We start from the raw sequence: 21,620 nt of genomic DNA, 5'->3' as shown, positions 1-21,620 counted from the left end.
CAGGTTATTACCAAAATCTTCCCATGACTTCTTTTTGGATTCAGCAACTATTTGTTTCGCTCCGTTTCTTTCATCTGTGTACAAATGCCTGCCTGCGTCTGCCCTTCTTTGGAGCCATTTCTGATAAGCTTTCTTTTTACGTTTACAGGCTCCTCTCACTTCATCATTCCACCAAGATTTCGTCTTTTCCCATCTTTACACACAGTTGTTCCTAGGCATTCCCTTGCTGTTTCTACTACAGCATCCCTGTATGCCACCCATTCACTTTCTATATCCTGAACCTGCTTACTGTCTACTGTTCGAAACTTCTCACTAATCATATCCATGTACTTCAGTTTAATTTCCTCGTCCTGGAGATTTTCTAACCTTATTCATTTGCAGACAGATTTCACTTTCTCTACCCTAGGCCTAGAAATAGTTCACTACAGATCAGATGGTGGTCTGTATCATCGAAAAATCCACGAAAAACTTGTACATTCCTAACAGATTTCCTGAATTCGAAGTCGGTTAACATATAGTCTATTATGGATCTGGTACCCCTAGCCTCCCATGTGTAGCGGTGAATAGCCTTATGCTTGAAGAATGTATTCGTAACAGGTAAACCAATACTAGCACGGAAGTCCAGCAAACGCTTCCCATTCCCATTAGCTTCCATATCTTGCCCACATTTACCAATCACCCTTTCGTATCCTTCAGTTCTATTCCCAACTCTATCACTGAAATCGCCCATTAGCACTATTCTATCCTTGCTGTTGACCCTGACCACGATGTCACTAAATGCTTCATAAAACTTGTCAACTTCATCCTCATCTGCACCCTCACATGGTGAATACATGGACACAATTCCCGCCCTAATTCCTCCAACTGACAAATCTACCCACATCATTCACTCATTTACGTGCCTAACAGAAACTATGTTGCGTGCAATGGTATTCGTGATAAAGAGCCCTACCCCAGACTCTGCCCTTCCCTTTCTAACACCCGTCAAGTACACTTTGTAATCCCCAATCTCTTTCTCATTATCTCCCCTTACCCAAATATCACTTACTCCTAGCACATCCAGATGCATCCTCTTTGCCGACTCAGCCAGTTCTACTTTCTTTCTCCCATAAGCCCCATTAATATTGATAGCTCTCCATCGAATTCCATTTTGTTCACCAAGTTGTTTCCAACGAGTCCCTCGCCTGTCAGATGGGAGTGGGACTCCATTACTCCCATAGGTCCGAGGCTTGCTTAAAATGTTCTGAGCTCGGTAAAGTCATGAAGCAGGATGCTACCCTACTTGCACATAGTCCAAGTAAGGATCTCTCCTCTAACGGGTTATGGACCACCGGTGAATTGTATAGTCCTAGCCGCCTGAGCACAAGGAAGGCCATGACTCAGAATATGTCCGAGATGCCCACTCCCATTTCATAGCAACTGGTACCCCGACTCTCAGGACCACTTACTAGGCCAGTCAGCCGTTGCCCATGGTTCATGAACTAGGACGTGACTACAGTAACCCACAAACATGAACCAATGTTCTTGTAGAGAAGATAATATTGAATAAATGCTGTATTTTATTTCAGTGGAAGAGGAACAAAAATTGACAGATAGCATGAAACCTCAATGGCGAGAGTATATAATGGAGGCCATGGAAGTGATTTTAAAGCATACAGGCCAAGTTTAATTCACATACGATGATCATGCCTGGGTTATTTATTACGATATAATTCAAGAGTTGAGAAACCAACTATAAAATAACCGATTGGTACGTAAAGCTAAGAAGGAGACAGATTGTTAAATATGCTCCTTTACCAAGATCAGTGATTACAAGAGCATTTTGTATGAAAGAGGTTATGCTTAAAACATCAAAATAATCTGGAAGAGAGATTACAGGCTACTGAATTCTGAGGATTTATGAAATGCAAGCCAATTTTTGTTATTGTATTTTAGAATAGGATTTTGTTTCTGTAAGAACAATGCGGGTACTGAAAAGAGACTAAAAGATACCAGAATCGTTGCACACAGATAGTAGAAAATTGAATCTAAAACTCGTTAAAATTGAATAACTATTGCACAGATAGTACAAATTGATTTGTGAAGAAATAAAATATATCCTGTTCTCTCAAATAATAAGGCGAGTGTTAACTCAAATCACTGTAAAATATTATTTGTGTGTATGATATTGTGCTAATTCCATATTACGAGTTTCAGGTACTACGAAGTCGCCATACATGATGAAAGATTGTCATGTGATGACTAATAAGCAAATAATGCAGGCCTAAACTCAGGATGTGGTCCTGAGGGGTCTGGAGAATGTTGAGATGAAGGCCAGGTGATGAAATTAACACCCGAGAGATGAGAGATGTCATCCTCCCGAACCCATCAGTATGATAAGTACAAAAAAAATAAGTATCTTTCATTTATTCTGCTACGTAGTTGCTTAAAGTAGAGTAGATCATTTTATAGTGTCAGAATGTGACATGCGTGGGTAAACAACTTGAGTGATACCGTGTGATCGTCACTCATTTCGTAACAGATAGTGTTGTGAATTTCATCTTGAATAATCCAGGAGAAATCACAATTTTTGAATTTGAGCGTCTAATAGTAGATATTACGCAGGAAATTTTCTAAAAAATGTGGTCGTTACATTTAGTAGAATACTGTCATCGTAATTGAACCTCAACATATTTATTGCATAGGCATATTTATTCGAGGTGATCACAAGATCTGGAGTCGTCTAAGATTATAATTTCATATCATATGTGTAGTTTTCGCAAGAGGAATAATGGTATTATCGCATTGATTATGATTTTATGAATATGTAAGAATGAGGTAGTAGTCTTCGATAACAATGTGCTTGAATATTGGAAAGTTGAGTTAGATTTTACTTAAACATGTGGAATGAGAGAGATTTGAAGTAGGGTCATCGAAATAAAGTGAATGACTGATGTGCGATATTATTGGAGAATAGTTAATTGAGAGTTTTGAATTGAATGATACGATGCAATCTTCGAAAAAGTCCCGACGATATGTTATTGAGGTAATAGGCTTGATGCTCGTCATGCAGTGGACTTAATGGTCGTGATGATAGATTAGCGATTTTCTTGATGATGTTTTTGAAGAATACTGAGGTTAACAATGTGATAGTCATCAAATACGACAACCCAGGACTTAATGTAAGCGAGTTATGCGCAGATGTGAAGGGGTGGAATAGAAATGACACTATGTAGCTTGATTTCCTGCTAATGATATTCTTCTAGTAGCCCATAGAATTGGTAGTTAGTATTAGACGAAGATTTATCAGGACTATCATAGAGGACACTAGAGGTTGCCGAGTCTTGGAATTCTTGACCATGTATTATTCTTGATGACATCATTTTAGAAAATTTATTGTCTAGATGCAGCTGTTGCCGACTTCTAGAGGATGCTGATTCATAATATCACTATGCAATCTTAATATTTAAAGAGGGACCAGAGTATATTTCTATTTCCTTGATCGTAAGCGACAAGTTGTAAGCATGTCATTGGACCACCCAAGTTGTTTTATTAGAGTTTACTGAATAATGTTATTATTTAAAGAAATGATGGAAAATTGAGAGACTTGAATTTTTGGATTCAACGAATACAGGTGCCAAAGAAAAATATTTCAAATTTTATTTGTTAACCAGGAAGTAAATGGCATAAATAATGGAATCTAACATTAAAGTTAACCCTTCAGCAACTTTCATGTTTGTTTTCTTTACTTCGATGCAATTGTTGGATCTTTGAACTTTAATTGTATTATGATTCATTGTAACGAACAACAATTTGGGAGTTTTGCTATTTACAGTCAATGATCATGTTCAATTTTAATTAGCTGTCCAGTCATGTTGCTATTTCAATTATTTTGGTAATTCGTTTAGTTAAAAATGATACTCATTAAAACGGAATATCCTTCCAGAGTAATTTTTTTTTTACAATTTGCTTTACGTCGCACTGACACAGATAGGTCTTACGGCGACGATGAGACATGAAAGGGTTAGGAGTGGGAAGGAAGCGGCTGTGGCATCAAGTAAGGTACAGCCCCAGCATTTAACAGGTGTAAAAATGGGAAACCACTGAAAGCCATCTCCAGGGCTGCTGACAGTGGGATTCGAACCCACTATCTCCTGAATACTGTATACTGGCCGCACTTAAGCGACTGCAGATATCAAGCTCTGTAAAAATAATTCTCGGAATTCTTAGTTATAGGTTAAGTTTAGTATAATAGTATGGTGTAGACTTAAGTAGTTTTAGGATATGCTATCTCATACGACAGTAACATCTCAAAGTTTAACGATAAATGAAATGGCGTATGGCTTTTAGTGCCAAGAGTGTCCGAGGACAAGTTTGGCTCGCCAGATGCAGGTCTTGATTTGATGCCCGTAGGCACCCTGCATCAGCGAAATTAACCAGTTAAGGTTAAAATTCCCGACCCTGCCAGGAATCCAACCCGGGACCCCTAGTTTAACGGTGTGATAATGTGACCCGACTTGAACTTGCACATCCCTTGAGTGGCGTTTCTTGCATCTCCGCATGGCACCGGCTGCGGCATAGTATGATAACTTTAACCCTAAATCAGAAATTCGTGTAAGGTCCAATAATTAGAAATGTTAGATAGCTGATATATTTCGCTTCACCCGTACATATAAATGTAAAATGCATGCATGTCGGAAAAAAAATATAGTGTTTACATATATTCATGTTGGATAGTTTTTATTCGTGTATTCAACAGTATGCTTTCTCGCTTAACACATCTTTCCTTGTCTCCTGCAGAAACACCTAACGAAGTTTTTACCGAATAAGCTAACCTTCGAAATCAGTCATCCACACTGCGTCATATCTTGAGGTGCATCACATTCTTGCGTAATTTCAGTAAATAGTTTTAAAATTAAGTGATCGTTTAATTCAGCCCTATTTTGAACGAGTTAACTACAGGTGGGCCGGCATAATGTTGCACACGACAGCTGCGTAAAATGTTGGTCACACTGCAGTGGTGCACGAAGCGATGTTGCCGTCATAACAGCTAATTGCACTACACTTGAGATTTTAGAAACATGAAATGTTTTTACTGTCATCGACACACTGATTAAGTTTATAATAAAATACGAGTACATTATCATACAAAATGTTAGGAGATAAAAAATCTACTACAAACTTCTTATTATCGCAATGTTACAAAATATGGAAGAAATCCGCAGACAAGATTCTCACTTTAAATACACCAAATAAATGTTATAGTAATATGCACCTGTGCTAACACAAAAGAGTGAGTAAAATCTATTAAGGTTACCATTGTTGCTTTCAAGGCCCATACTTGTAGACATGATATAGGGTATTATGTTTATAAAATCTATTCAAACTTCGAGCACCCGTAAAGAGGAAGTGGGGGTCCTGTCCATTACTACAGAGTGGCAAGATGCATTGTCCATAACAATGACAGAAAGGTCTTTGAGCTGTTGCAGGAGCTTCTTAAACCAACCTAAAAAGCGAACACCATCCATATCTTTGTGATAATCACCGGTTTCTTTTTTCTTTTTCGAACGTCACATTAGAAGACCACCTTCCACAAAAATTACTAGATGAACCTGTGTGCGCTCTTATTAATCTGGCATCCTTCCTAGTCTGTTGATTACTGGAGCTTTTAGGACTGTCATCAGTCCAAGATTTAGCAAAGCACACCCCAGCATTCGCCCACGTCTCATCCAACCACATTACCTCGTGGGGATCCTTACCTGCAAGTTCATAAAAAACTCCTAACCACTACGATGTACGACTTTTCAAGCAGCACTTTCTTTTCGTTCAGTTTTTTACATCTGAAACCTACGGCTCACAGTACCGATTTTAAGGAAGTTTTACCCCCCCCCGAGAAAAGCATTTCCTGTCCAAGGGAGACTAGTAATTTTGCCACGACACGGTATTCCTTCCTGCTGAAATAATCGTACACGTACCTTCGTATGGCATGAGCCTGGAAAGAATCAATTCCTGTTGCAGGAAATGGCTTAAATTGTTTCTTTCCTGCAGTGCTAAAAAACAAGGCCCCACTATCAACCCCGTTCCCAATACTGCTAGGTTCCCCAGTCCCTTTTTCCTTCAATTCCTGGAGAGAACACCTTTCTGAATAACAGTACGCATTGAAAGCCCTAATGTTCGACTTGTATGTTCCACAACTTGATCTGAAGGGACAGAGGGACGATTGTGCAGGTGAATGACTTCTCTCTCCCTCTCACAAAACTCCCCAGTTCTCCGCACTAATTCACATGCCTGACTATCACGGGGCACTCCTAGGCACAAAGGATTATCACTTCGTGATTCATCACAATTTTTAAAGATAAAAAAGCATCAGATAAAACTTCACATACTCCGAACACATCAACGCCATTAAATACAACAGATTCTCCGCTATAGGACAACGCACACAAGACTCCAAGCATAATTTCATCAATACTGAAAAAGACATAAAAATACTTAAAAACATTAACAAAGGCCCCGTCCTAAACACCACTGAAAATTGTTTTATTCACCTTGACTAATACTTCAACCCTAATTTCAATTTAAACGACATTTCTGAAAAACCCAATATCCTATTTGACTTCCTAATTCTTGAAGAAGTAAGTATAAATATCCACCTAATCGATACTTTATTAATGCCTCAGGCAAAATTGAATAAAATTAAAACTTACAGGACATGTTTCGACCACTTAGTGGTCCTCTTCAGCTGTATAAATAAAGAACTGAAAAGAAAAACATTGACAATAAGCACAAATAAACGTTCTTTGGAGACTCCTTTGATAAAAATGGAGGTCATCAGAATAGGTCATCTTGCCTCTCGTTCTTGTTTGGAACGGATGTTTATTCTGCGCTCTCTAGAGGGTCTGTCTTTGAGCGCGACCTGGTGAAGTAACGATGTGATACAGTTTGACAATTCATGGAAAGCTCTGGAGAGAAGGGAAGTAGAGTTTTATCGCCATCTAAAATAACATGTGAGGGAGGAGGGAGATTGGGCTGTGCTTCTGCGATGTCGTGTTTGATTATATCTCTTGTTCGTCTAGTCTGTTTCATTTCTACCCATTCTAAGTATTTGCTAATATTCTCATATAAGATGTTTTTATGCTCGTTGTTTTCGTTGAGATTCTCTTCACCGTTTTCCAATTTATCAAGAACGATGTGGATGTTTTCCAGGTTGTTCATAAGATTACCTTTATTAATCCTACAGATAATTTGAAGGTCCTGTTTTATATTGGTGAATTTGTGGTTGGACTCTTTCATATGGGATCCTATGGCAGAGAATCTTTTGTATCTTTCAGCATTGACGTGTTCTTGATATCTAATTGAGAAGTTCCTTCCAGATTGTCCCACGTAAGTTTTTTTTACATGGAGCACAAGTCAGCTTATAAATACCCGATTCCTGGAATTCGTCATCTTTAAGTTTATTAGCTTTATTATGACTAAAGAATCTATGTTTCGTGTTGTTGTTTGTAGAGAAGGCTACCTTGGTATTGTGTTTCTTGAATAAGTTGGTGATTTCGTAAATCTGCGGGTTATTAAAGGTGAATTTTACATATCCTTTTCTTTTTCTGAATGCTGTTTAAGTTTAATTTGTTGTTGGTATTTGCATTTAGTGATGATTTTATTGATGAATTTCAAACTGAAACCATTATGTAGAGCCTGTTGACGAATGAAAGAAAGCTCCTTTTTTCTGTCTGTTTCTGTTAGCGGAATTTCAAAGGCTCTGTTGACGAAACTATAATAAGCTGATTTCTTTTGCGATAATGGTTTCAGTTTGAAATTCATCAATAAAATCATCACTAAATGCAAATACCAACAACAAATTAAACTTAAACAGCATTCAGAAAAAGAAAAAGGATATGCAAAATTCACCTTTAATAACCCGCAGATTTACGAAATCACCAACTTATTCAAGAAACACAATACCAAGGTAGCCTTCTCTACAAACAATAACACGAAACATGGATTCTTTAGTCATAATAAAGCTAATAAACTTAAAGATGACGAATTCCAGGACTCGGGTATTTATAAGCTGACTTGTGCTCAATGTAAAAAAACTTACGTGGGACAATCTGGAAGGAACTTCTCAATTAGATATCAAGAACACGTCAATGCTGAAAGATACAAAAGATTCTCTGCCATGGGATCCCATATGAAAGAGTCCAACCACAAATTCACCAATATAAAACAGGACCTTCAAATTATCTGTAGGATTAATAAAGGTAATCTTATGAACAACCTGGAAAACATCCACATCGTTCTTGATAAATTGGAAAACGGTGAAGAGAATCTCAACGAAAACAACGAGCATAAAAACATCTTATATGAGAATATTAGCAAATACTTAGAATGGGTAGAAATGAAACAGACTAGACGAACAAGAGATATAATCAAACACGACATCGCAGAAGCACAGCCCAATCTCCCTCCTCCCTCACATGTTATTTTAGATGGCGATAAAACTCTACTTCCCTTCTCTCCAGAGCTTTCCATGAATTGTCAAACTGTATCACATCGTTACTTCACCAGGTCGCGCTCAAAGACAGACCCTCTAGAGAGCGCAGAATAAACATCCGTTCCAAACAAGAACGAGAGGCAAGATGACCTATTCTGATGACCTCCATTTTTATCAAAGGAGTCTCCAAAGAACGTTTATTTGTGCTTATTGTCAATGTTTTTCTTTTCAGTTCTTTATTTATACAGCTGAAGAGGACCACTAAGTGGTCGAAACATGTCCTGTAAGTTTTAATTTTATTCAATTTTGCCTGAGGCATTAATAAAGTATCGATTAGGTGGATATTTATACTTCTTGATTAAACATCGATACGGTCATGAAATGGACAACTTGTAATTCCTAATTCTTCTCAAAAATTCTAAATTTCTAAACCCGAATTCAATTTTCCATGCCTACGAAGTTATTATCCACATTTTCTACTTCCAATAACTCACCCTGAACTACCCCTCCTTTACTTCCCTATCTTATCCTTTCGCATCATCTTTTAACTTCAAATCCTTTTAATCTTCTTTTATCTACTAATCCTCTTCCTTTATTTATTCTTTTCTTTTCACCTCTCCTTCTTCAAGAAATAGCGCACTGTGCATATAAGTTTTTCATTTGTTTCCGGTATTGCGCTTTTTAACATTTTTCTCTTCACAATTGTTTTTTGCATCAACTGTTCTAAAAAATCTACAAGATCTAGTTACATATTTCAATTATATTGAATTGTATTACATGTATATGTATATTTCCGCGACCGAAGCAAGTACTGGATTATTAAGCTATTCAAGTTCCGTCGGCGTTTGACAGCACAGTGCTTGACGTTGAATACGTCGCGCTGATCTTCGGGAGCTGGCAATTTACTTCAATTGAGCTACTCGTCTTTGGCTTCTGCACGATTTTGGATCTTCTTATTTGCTGGATTGTGTTATGACTTCGCACCTAATAGTGTATGCAAGCTGACTCATCTAACTGTTCTCCGCTTCTCGTAAACATTATGAGACGATGCTGAACTTTACGTGTGCTATGCTGCTGCTCGGAACATTGCACCTTGCTTCTTTTAAGTGACTTACCTTCTACTTCTTCTGAATTTTACAGTGCCTATCCCTGTTGTTTTACATTGCCCTTTCAACTGTTTTTTGTGGGGACTTTATCTTTTATTTTCTTTCTTACCTACGCACTGTTTTTTGCGTGTTATTCGGCTGATGATGATCCGAATTGGGGTCGAAACCGGTACCGATTCCACTTATAATTAAATAGGAATGTGACACTACATTTCATATTTATTTGTATTGAATAGGTTGAACTACCTTATTTATTATTTCAATTTAATTGTACCCAGCTTTACAAAGATGAAAAAATGAGTGTATCCTCCTAATTCAATACATCATATATTCCATCATTAGACGGAGTAAACAAATTCAAACATTTTTCAGCACGTTTGAGCCATCTTCAGCGAAAAATAATTTACATAATACAAGTTAAAAATGCCAAAAACCACAATGAAGGAACAAATGAAAAAAGAGCCTACATGGAAACAAAATTAGCACAAAATACAATATTTACATCATTATGTGGAGCAAAAAAGAACTCACTACAACAAAAATCAGTGAAACAGGTGTTAATACAAAACAACAATTGAAACTAAAAAAGTGTTAACCTAAGAAGAAATGAAACAAATTATACAGATGTAAATGAACAATAAGTGCACATAGTGAGGTTGTGAACCTCGTAGTTTACAAGATATTGGTTTTGTAACAATAACAAAACAGGTTGAAATCACTGTCGAAAATTCAGGCAGAAAATCTATCTTTGTAGAAACCCATCACATCAAATTTGCTAGGAGGGGAGAGGGAGCGAAAAAGTTTGAGAAACCAAGCCTGATATGACGTGCAGGCGAAAAGCCTGTGGCAAGGATAAACACCGATGAAATTTAAAGCTTTAGAACAGCAGCATTTTCAATATCTTCCTAATCTGTACAATTGGGAGACAGTTGGCTAAGTTTTGGGACGGGGTGAAGTCATGAATGGTAGAATAGGAAAATGTGGCAGAAAACTGAAAACTTCACCCAGGATGTGACACTGGTATGCGTGGTTTGTGTTTGGAGGACAGATTTCCTACCTGGGATGTGCTCACAGAAAAATGGAGGAAACTTCTGGGGTTGATGTTTGTTCCAGAACTGTAAGGAACAGATTGTGAAAATTTGGTTTGGTGTCCAAAAAGGCAGTAAAGAAACGAATGCTCACCAAACAACAACTTATGAAGCACATAGTGGGCTAAAGAACATCAAACCTGGTCAGCTGAGCAGTGGCGCAAATGTTCTGTTCAGTAATGAATGACATTGATGGAAGTGATAGGGGTTGTAGAGTGTTTCGGAAGGCAAGTGAAGCTTTGAATCCTGCCTATACTCTAAGAACTGTGAAGTTCCAGACTAGTGTTATGTTAGCACTCGTACAAGATTGGACACGAACAGTTTGGGAAAATCTATCAGGGCCCCTCCTTCGATGCCCGGCCTGTCGTGTTTCTTTTGCTGTTATGATATTATGCACTTACATGAATTGTACTTTTATGAGTTCAAGTTTATTTCATTTCAAGTTGCATTACCAGCTCGTAAAGGAAAGAATATTTTCCAATGTCTATACTTCAAACCCACATGTCCAACTTACCTGATGTACCCTACTTCACTTTTTAGAAAAGAAAAAAACGTAGGAATTTTATGCCAAATGACAATGTATCTTTTATATGTAAGTGAATTGTAATTTTTTTTTTTAATACCTGAATTCCTTGAATAATTTACGCATTTGAAGTTTTCGCCTGTATGTTTCATAAACAAATGTTAATTATGCAAGAAAATACAGTATTGTGTTTTCCCTTTTTATTCCCCCCACTATCTGACTTGATTTGACACTTGTTAGCTTCCTATACATATATAATAGAAATAAGACTGCAAATGTATAACATAAAAGTGATCAGATACAAAACAAATGGCTAAGATAAGATGAAGACATGCTCATGTGCATAGGAAGAGGAAGAGAAAGAAGAAGATATGAAAGGTAAAATTTGCATACACACACACACAGAGAGAGAGAGAGAGAGAGAGAGAGAGAGAGAGAGAGAGAGAGAGAGAGAGAGAGAGAGAGAGAGAGAGAGAGAGAGAGAAATACATACATAATAAATACATGCAAATGCATATCTATGCATGTGATGGGTCCGTCATAGCCACACCATCGATTGTTGAATGTCTCACTGAACACACTCACAATAAATTAATTACTGTACACTTACTTGTGAGAATACTTTGTTTTAATAGTGACTAATTTTTCCTTTGGTGGAGTGTGAAGCATTTTGTTCAGCCTCTCTATCAAAGTCTTCAAGTCTGCCAACTTGTAGCCTGTTCAAGAAAGAATCAATAAATAAGAATGACCTTCCTAACAAATTTACAAGAAATGACTACAGTAAATTTACAAGAAGTTACCAACAAAAATATATACAGTAGAATCTCATAAGCATGCTTTCCTACTTATGACAATTTTTGTCAGTCCCAGTCCTGATACTATTAAAGGCATATTAACATATCCTCATGAACTCATTTTTCCTTTTCTGCTTAAGAGAATTACATTTTTTAGCACTGTCTGACCAGACAGTATTTTCCCCCCATTATCGATGACTTACAGGGATGGTAGAAACTAGTGAATAAAACGGCTTCATTATCGGTAGAAAAAACATTTAAAAAGACGTTAAAAAGAAACGGTTAAAAACCAGATGAGAAAGTGTAAACTGGCAGAAGTCACTTAATATGCTGAGATAATTTTATTTTTTAATGTACCATAAGCTTACATAGGTCTAATACCAATACCAATACAAATAATGGTCATGGATGTGTCCGAAAATTCTGGAGCTCTCATTTTGCCACATTAATTGGTGCTCAGATATTACGCCTTTCATAGTCTGTGTCAAATGGGAATAGTTTTGGCCTCGAGAGGCTACTCATTATCTCACCCCTTTAATGCACTGCACTCTTGAGGAAAATTTTAGAGCATTAAATATTACCTGTGCCAAGAAAAATACTTTTATTTTACGAAAACTGTAATGGAAACAGCTTCCCATTCAACAGACTATCGTGCTAACAGCAGAGAAAAATATAATATACAAAATGTCTACTTACTTCCGATGAAGAATTACATGAAGTTTATTAGAAAGATTCAAAATATTTTGACACAATTTGCACACCATTTTTTTGTTTGAGATGTCAAAAGTAAATCACCATATACAACAGAACATTAACAAGTTCTTACTTGTTAATGGTATATACATTATGAAGGAGTGTCACCCATTTAGTTTCGCAGCATAGACACATTGCACACAGCATCTCCAAAGTGATCTGTGCAAAGGCCGCTGTGACCTTCGAAAGTGGAACCTCGATTCTCCATTTTTGGAGGGACCACGTAAAAAAACCAAAACCAAAAAACAAAACGTACAACACGGCAAAACGGAAAATTCGGGAACGAACAAACCATCAACAATTTGGCTAAACATCACAAAAATGAAATATGTATACTTATAATCTTACAAATGCCCTGAAACCAAACTACAGCCCCAATGGGCCTTCTGCCTACCAAGCGAAGGCCTGCAGATTACGAGGTGACGCAGGGTCAGTGTGACGAATCCTCTCGGCCGTAATTCCAGGCTCTCTAGACCGGGGTCGCCGTATCACCATTAAATAGCTCCTTAATTAAAGGTAATCGTAGAATGACTGAACATGTGAACCCTCACATCCAGGTAAAAATTACCTGACCAGTAATCGAACCCGGGCCCTCTGGGCGAGAGGCAGGCAAATCAGACCGTGGGGCTGGCTTCAAACGTTAATTACTGGTACGCAACTTAAAAATCTTGAAACTTTACGTTAAGTTTTACCGGGGAAACTTTGTCAGTTTCCTCTGAAAACTTCATTCAGTTTAGCAATTTTAATCAGCCAAACTCTTTGAAAAATCTAATTAATACCCGTAACGGCAAGCTGAACAACAATCGACCACAAGTAGTTTTTCATTCTCTAATCTAATAAAATAAAGCACATTAGATACAAAAACCTTCCAACATGATGGAAAAATCCTTCCTTTCTCATTTTTTAAAAATCATCCATTGTAATTTGGTCACCAGTATACTATTCCTAGTCAGTTTATGGAAATCTTGTACTGCACAAATTAGGCCTACATCGACTTTTAAAGGTTATGTTGAACTCTAGAATCTGGTTTCGAAAGTATCAATCCTCAAGTTCTCGAATGCATTATATTTAGTTCTGCCCGTCACTAATCACAATCAAATTGGAAAGAGAAAAAATGTCATTACACTTCCGAAATTACGATTATTCGCGTCCTTGAGCTCAGCTGGAAAGCGAGCTCGCTGTACAAGTTGGTACGAGTGTGAAATGATACAAAGTTTTTAAATGTAACGTGTGCAAATAAAACGACTGCGGCTTTTATAATATTTTAACACAAAAACGTGAAATTCCCAGTCGTATATTAGGACGAAAACAGTAATAGGCAATCCAAAAACCTCCCATGGCTTTATGTACGTAAGGTGCAACATCTGTTCTGGTCTCGATAACATAATACTAAATTTGTGTTACTTAAGGAGGAGCAGTTTAGATTCCTGCCTGAAAGCCCAGTGACCATACAGTGCCCGGAGGGAAATGCCAAAAACCTGTTCTGCGACTCACTCGAAAAAAAGTAAAAATATAAACATCTAATCCTGGACATAATGTAGACGTTTTGCAAGTATGAACATTTGACGAAACTCGTTCTGTCTTCATGTAGAACTGTCGAAATGCGCTCTGTTTCCTTCCAGTTGTCGTGGGCACTCTCTGCTTTATGACTTTGGACGATTCTCTAAACAATATTACCCAAATGCGACACTAAGATGATCCCTTATGCAAGTTCACCGCCGATCGCTTTTCCAGTACAGTACTTCTTCAAATTACCACAATGATGGGACGTCAACACCAAGATCCATAAGTATGCCGTAACTGTCCTTTCGTGAGAAACAGTTTCTTGAAAAACGCGTGATCGAGGATTTAGAGTTGACGGGACTGAAATTTCTGGACGGTTGATCTGGGAAATCGTTTCTTCGACGAACGGATAATGCAGGATTTTTACAACGTGATTTAATGAGGATGCTCGTGGGACCATGTAATTTGAATGAATAATATGGGAAAACTTAGTTTCCGGGAACGTATAATCAAGGTTCTACTGTACTCCCACACTGAAAGGTCTCAAGGTGTTAAGCATGGGCTATTTGCAGGCCATGGGATGCGTCCATCACAGCCACACCATTGATTGTTGAATGTCTCACTGAACACTCCCACAGCCCTATGTGGTGGAATGCTAACGTGTAGGAAGATAATGGTGTCCAGTAATCTATTTTGCTGTAATTGAAGGAGTACAAACGCTTCAAACATAACCTGGTAATTGTCAGCAGAAAAAGTTTCCTCTGCAAAAAAGAACAGGTTGTAGATTTTCTCATGAGCCATTCCACACCACACGATGACTTCAGGGCTGGCCCATTCTAGGCATATGAGACTTGAAAATTCTCAGTTCCCAATTAATAGAGTTGTGCACATTGAATTTGTAAGTCATGTGAAATAGCTATTGATCGTATGCTATCTCCCGCTCACATGTTTGTAAAGTTGATATGGGCGAAGTAATCACGCTACATCAATGCCTGTGGGTTCTGATCGCAGAATGGATACACAGTAGAAGTCCGCTATAGCAAGCACGGCATATAACAAGAACCCTAATATACCAACAAAGTTTTGCTGTCCCTTCAAAATTCCTATATTAAACTGTATTATCCTTCGGTTACAGCGAGATCCCTATCACTGACTCACCCATTATTATGGGCGATAAAGCGCGTGCAATTTTCTCTGTTACCGATATTTATGCACCCCAGCGATTATGTTACATGCAATCGATTATCTTCAGTATCGTTTCCTCGTTATGTCCACTAGCGAGTTCTCTCATCAACATTCGAAGGCGATGCTGGAGTCGATTACAAATACCTACCCAACGACTGCTGTTCTCTAAAGAAAATCAGAAATCAAAGAGGATAAGTTTTCGTAATAAATGCATAAATAACGTGGCCGATAGCAGTTGTCAACTCGTTAAAAATAACGGCTGAAGTAAACGATCTCTTAATTTTAATGTTATAAACTGAAATTAAAAATGTGATACACCTAAAGATATGGCAGAGTACATCATTGATTTCAGAGGATAAGTTTAGTTCATATTTTCTCGCGTCTAGTTAAATTTCGGAAAGGCTATTCACACGTAAATTTTTAGTGAGATAACTTATTTCTCTACAAGCGTTTCAAACATGTTTTCATGACACATACACAGTTAGGTTAGGTGATGCCATTTGAAGAAGAAAACTCTTCAGTGATACCGTACTTCTCAGAATCCAAGATGACATTTTTTCGTCAGAATCTCATGTGAAATATCAAGGATTGTTTTGCATTCGCAGCCTAAAAGTAATGAATACCACTGGCAACTACCGCAGTAACCACGTCACTCCTTCTCGCCCCCGCACGATCGTACACACCACACACACAAAATTCGTTGACAAACGACCGGCTCTTTATAATACATCGCCAGCTGCGACAAGCGGTTGTACAGTGCTTGTGTGTAACACTGGATCTCAGAAAATAGTGAAGAGAGAATGACATTCTATTGGCCTTTAAAAAAAAACTTTTCTGAAATCTACAACATGGCCTCAAAACATGCGAGCCTTCAAATTCTTAGAATGACTACTGCTACCAAGTGGCAGAGTTATAACGCGTCTACTGTACCTGACAATAAAATTTTATAGACAACAGGATTATTTTCGTGATGGATAGTCATAAAGATACGTGGAAAAGGTTATGCCGACAAATTTTCAACTGTTTCTCGTCAATATTATGATACCAATTCTAAGTTAATGGTTATTAAACACTGGAAAATGTAGAATAATTGTGCAGCCGCAAGAAAATATGGCTCAGGTCTAACTAAAGCCAATATTTGGCGTCAGCGTGAAGACAAAGATAGCTAAATAAATGTGTACTGCACAAAAAAATTCATTCAGTGGTCCGCAACAAGGATGCTTTAAAGAAGTCGAAAATAAAATTGTGAGGTATGTGCACGAAAAATGCAAGGGCGAAATGGCCATACCATGGCGCAATAAATTCGTCGACCTTCAACGTCCGCGATTAGGCCTATAGGTCTACATCGCCAGCTGCTGAAGTTGGCCAAAACCGGCAAGCGAAACGTGCGTGTATCAGTACCGGTAGCCGATTATATCGGACGCTGAGTAAAAGTACCGTAACAGTTTTATAGACAGCAAGAATATTTTCCCGACGGATCGCCGTATTGTAGAGATGCATGGAATAGGTACTGCCGGCAAATTTTCAAGGGGCCTCTTCGGTATTATGATGCCAATTTTAAGTTAATGGTCAGTAAGCCCATGGAAATAAAGAATAATTGTGCAGCCACAAAAAAAGCGGCATAATGAAAGGCAATGTTCGGCGTCTAAAAATGCATACTCTACAACAAAGGCATTCATTTAATTTTACAAAGCACTTTTTGAGCCTGATTTAAATTTTTTGAAGGAAAAGGTGGGGTTTGTCTTCATTCGGAGAAATATGGTACCAGTACTGCAACTTTTTCAGAATGAAATTTACACACACACTTTCACGTAGAATCAAATTTCAAAAAATTTGAAACAAGTAAGCCGTAGTGTGGATATCATCAGCAGAAATGCAAGTTTTGAACAAACTGATTGTCGTGTCATACAGATTTTCATGTGTATGGGTGTTTTCCAGACTTTTATAAAAAAAAAAATCAGATATTTGATAGTCCATATAGGATTAATAGCATCATTAAAGTTGAATGAAGAATGCAGCTGCTCTTCAGTATCGTCGTCGTGATTACAGTCCTCACTCAGACCCCTTTGTGCGCCCTCAGCAATCTCTGCGATAGTCATGGCTACTGCAGTAACGAGGTTAGCGTCAACATTTACGTTGGATGATGCCTCCTCTTCCAATTTCCCCCATTCACAGTCATTAGCAGGAGCATCGCCATGATTATCGATTATATTATAGTCATCATCAGAACTACCTCCAAAACCAGCTTTTAGGAAAAAAATTTTTAAGTGTAAGTTCCGAAACACTATACCATGGCGCTGCGATGTAATGCTTTGCCTATCAGAAGAAAAGAAAATAGTAAACATTTACTGTTCATTTGAAGACAAGATTATTATAACTCAGAGAATCGTGTCTTTCAACGCCGCTTCACACCAGTTGACCGGAATTGGCTACAGAGTAGCTCACATGAATTCCGTGTCGCCAAGCGGTGTAGCCTGCTGCGCTACTTAGCCGCCTACCCCAGCCTTCTGACAGTTTTCATCATCTTCCTGCCTCTTGTTATTATCGAAAAGAAAGAAGGAAATATAGCGTTGTATGTTTCATTCACATCGTATGTTGAAAGATCGTTTGGGAAAAGCACTTCTCTTTAAATTATTCGATTATTTATGTGATGAACAAGTTTATTAGATACTGCAGGAAGTCTAACCTTTTGACGAAGTCTTCTAAAGTGTGAAAGAAGATATTACAGGAATGGATACCAAGTTGAGAAAAGCAAACCGGTTAAAGAAAAATCAGCCTTAACGTTGGGGTAGTTGAACTGAGACGGTCATTACTGGAGACCATGCATTTCTGTTCACAACTTTTTCTTCTTCTACCGCTTATTCCCCCCACACCAGAGGGGACATGGGTGTGAAGTGCGGCGCATATTTGGATTTGGCCAGGTTTTACAGCCCGATGCCTTTCCTGACGTCAACTTCATATGGAGGTATGTATTGTGTTTCTGTGGTGGTTGGTAGTGTGGTGTGTTGTCTGAATATGAAGAGGAGAGTGTTGGGACAGAAACACCCAGTCACCAAGCTAAAACAATTAATCAGAAGTGATTAAAATCCCCAACCCGACCGGGAATCGAACCTGGGATCCTCCGAATCAAAGGGCAGTACTCTGACAATTCCGTCAATGAGTCTGAGATTTCTGTTCTCAACTATTGCTATATTAGTCTCATTTTAAGTTCCAGATGGTTTCATAATTTGTATAATGAAATCTTCCGTGTATTCAGTCCACTTGTCTAGATATATCGGACAGTACATTTTTCTTCTAACGCGTTTCCCCACAGGGGTGGGGCCGCTGGTGAGAACTGTGTTGCGCATGTAAATCTGGCCCTGTTTACGGCCGAATGCCCTTCCTGACGCCAAGCCTATGTGGAGGGACGCGTTCAATATTGCGTGTTTCTGTAGAGCGATGTGTTGTATAAATATGAAGAAGAGAGAGTGGGGACAAACACAAACCATACCATACACAGTTAAAATTTCTGGCCCCACTGGGAATCGAACATGAGGCCCACTAAACTGAAGGCCGGTAGGTTGACCATTTAGTCAAGGAGCCGGACATCGTTCATACTGAATATTATTTATTTTTAGCAGTTTATAGTATTTTGAAATGGAATCCATAATGTGAAGGAACATGAAATGGAGTTCTGAAGGGAATACACCTGAAGAAAGTGAAACCCCAGTGCACAGCGATGGTTTAAAAGCTCTCCTCAATCTGGGTTGTGAAATCTGCCTTGGCTGTCGGCAGTGGGAGTAAACTACTTCAAGGTCGGTCGCCGAGACAGTAGCCCAGTGTGATGAGCTCCATTTAAAACGTTTTTTCACAAGCATGGGCAGCCGATTCCTGTCTCCTAGCGTGAAACGGCCCTTAATGCATGGTACTGCGAAGTCCTAGGGCAAATATTTCACATAAACATGAATAAACAAACAAAAAGAAGAAATAAATGAAATACCAGTAATATGTTGATCTTTATTTCGTCCTTTCTGACATTCACACATCTGATTGTGTGCAGCACCAGCATCTTACGATAATGCAACTTGAAGTTGCTTATCATTCCAAGATCGAGCGACGGAAACTCGCTTGTGCAATTCGCGGGGGAAAATTTCAGTCACATTCTTCAGATAAGAAGCAACAGGAGGATATGTTGGGCATCAACCCGTGAACAACAAGATCTTAAAACCTTTCGCTCCCATTTTGGTGTCCATGCTTCAAAGCCCGTCTTCAAAAACTTTCGTAGTGAAACAGGATTTCTTATTGTTGGTGTATTTCGTGGGGAGCGTAGTACATTTTTTAAAACAATGTGGCTTTGAAAATTTGCCGATTGTCAGTGATGGCAGTTTTTCATTTCCATCACTATTGGCACACAACATAATTGTTATGCGATGTTTGCTTTGTTTCCTGCCGTGACGTTCTACACCAAGTCCAAGTCTGATCGCTAGTTCACTATTAGTAGCACCTATTTGTCTGAGGCCTAGATGGTATAAAAGAAACAAACAAACACAAGAAATTAAAACTTCTTACAAGGTCAAACTATTAAGAGATCCCAGTATAAAATGGCTGTACCAGAACAGTTTACTGAGCTCGATAGCTGCAGTCGCTTAAGTGCGGCCAGTATCCAGTATTCGGGAGATAGTAGGTTCAAACCTCACTGTCGGCAGCCCTGAAAATGGTTTTCTGTGGTTTACCATTTCCACGCCAGGAAAATGCTGGGGCTGTACCTTAATTAAGGCCAAGGCCGCTTCCTTCCCACTCCTAGCCCTTGTCCCATCGTCGCCATAAGACCTGAGTCGGTGCGACGTAAAGCAACTAGCAAAAAGAACAGAGTTAATAATCTTACACAGATGACACCAGTTAGTGACAATGTGGAAATGGAGTGGTCTAATTTGTGTTCAATTTCAAAGCAGTCTGCTTTTGAGAGTTTGAGAGTTAAGAAAAAATGGCAGGGTAAAAAGGGTTTAAGAATCTGGGATAAAGAAATTGAAAGTTATTTCAAACAAAAGAAATGCTTTAAAATTTTTTTTTTTCAACTAGTAAATTAGAAGATAAAATAGAGCATCACCACAAGAGAGCAATAGCAAAAAGGGAAGTGCGAAAAAAGCACAGAAAGAGTTGGGAAAACGGTTTCACACCTGGAGACTGATATAACACGACCACAACCACAACCACAGACCTATAAAATACTCGAGAAACTGAATAATGATGTGAAAGAAGAGAGACACATTAACGCAATACCTCTAACGGAGTGGCTCATTTATTTTCGGAACCTTTGGAGAGGTTCAAATATTAAGCCATTTCTTCTGCCAACATCTCTTAACAAGTCTTCGGAAACCATTACACTTGAAGAACTGGAGCTAGTACTCAGAAAACTTGGAAAAGCATCTGGAGAAGACTCAATAAATGCAGTACTCCAGTGACATCTTCAAGCAAAGATTTCTCAAATTCATCAATTTAATTTGGAATGACACAGACTACCAGAGAATTGGCAAGAAGCTATAGTTATTCCTCTTCATAAGAAGGGCAGTGTGAAAGATTGTGGAAATTACATAGGGATAAGTATACTCAACTCAGGTTACAAAATTTACTCTAATATTGTCAAAGAAAAATTATTCAGGTATTATGAAAATGTGATTGGAAATGAACAACATGAATTTCAAACAGGATGCTCATGTGCTGATGCTTATTTTACCTTGAAAATCTTAGTAGAAAAACGCAGGGAATTTAACTTGGAAACTCACATAGCATTTGTTGATTTTAAGATAGCCTTTGACCTGGTTAACAGGAACAGACTTCTTGATATCTTAGCAGAACATAATGTCCCACAACAGTTAATAGATAACATATACAACATGTACAGTGACAACCTCATTGCAATAAAGTTAGGTAATCATCAGACTGAATGGGAACCAATCAGCAGAGGTGTGAGACCAGGTTGTGGACTTGCTCCTTTGTTGTTCATCTATATATATAAAATAAAGAGTTTTGTCTGTACATTGCTCAGAATTTGAAAAGAATGGTATTTCTGTATCGGTCATGTCCACAGTAAAAGGGAAATGCGCTTTTTACTTTTCCGTAATGTCTGTACGCGCATCACTAGAAAACGGCAAAAAAGAGACTTATGAAAATCGGTATGCAAAGTTGGGAAATAAGTCGCTACAATCTAAGTCATAAATAATT

The 21,620-nt window shown here is 38.2% G+C and overlaps 1 protein-coding gene across 3 annotated transcripts in view; it reads right to left on the bottom strand.

Annotated features, from left to right (window-relative positions):
- Positions 1-21,620, bottom strand: part of CycB3 (cyclin B3) — a 177,440-nt gene that overhangs the window by 6,577 nt on the left and 149,243 nt on the right. For 2 of the 3 annotated variants that reach the window (XM_067136461.2, XM_067136462.2), the window contains exon 8: positions 11,795-11,900. In XM_067136461.2, coding sequence (XP_066992562.1) covers positions 11,795-11,900 — 106 coding nt within the window. Of the gene's footprint in view, positions 1-11,790; positions 11,901-21,620 lie in introns of those variants that run through there. The other variant, XM_067136463.2, reaches the window with a different exon arrangement.

The sequence above is a fragment of the Anabrus simplex genome, chromosome 1, assembly GCF_040414725.1.
Source record: "Anabrus simplex isolate iqAnaSimp1 chromosome 1, ASM4041472v1, whole genome shotgun sequence".
NCBI classification, from domain to species: Eukaryota; Metazoa; Arthropoda; class Insecta; order Orthoptera; family Tettigoniidae; genus Anabrus; species Anabrus simplex.
Note: the sequence above shows the minus strand (reverse complement) of the source record. Positions and strands in the feature narration are given on the sequence as shown.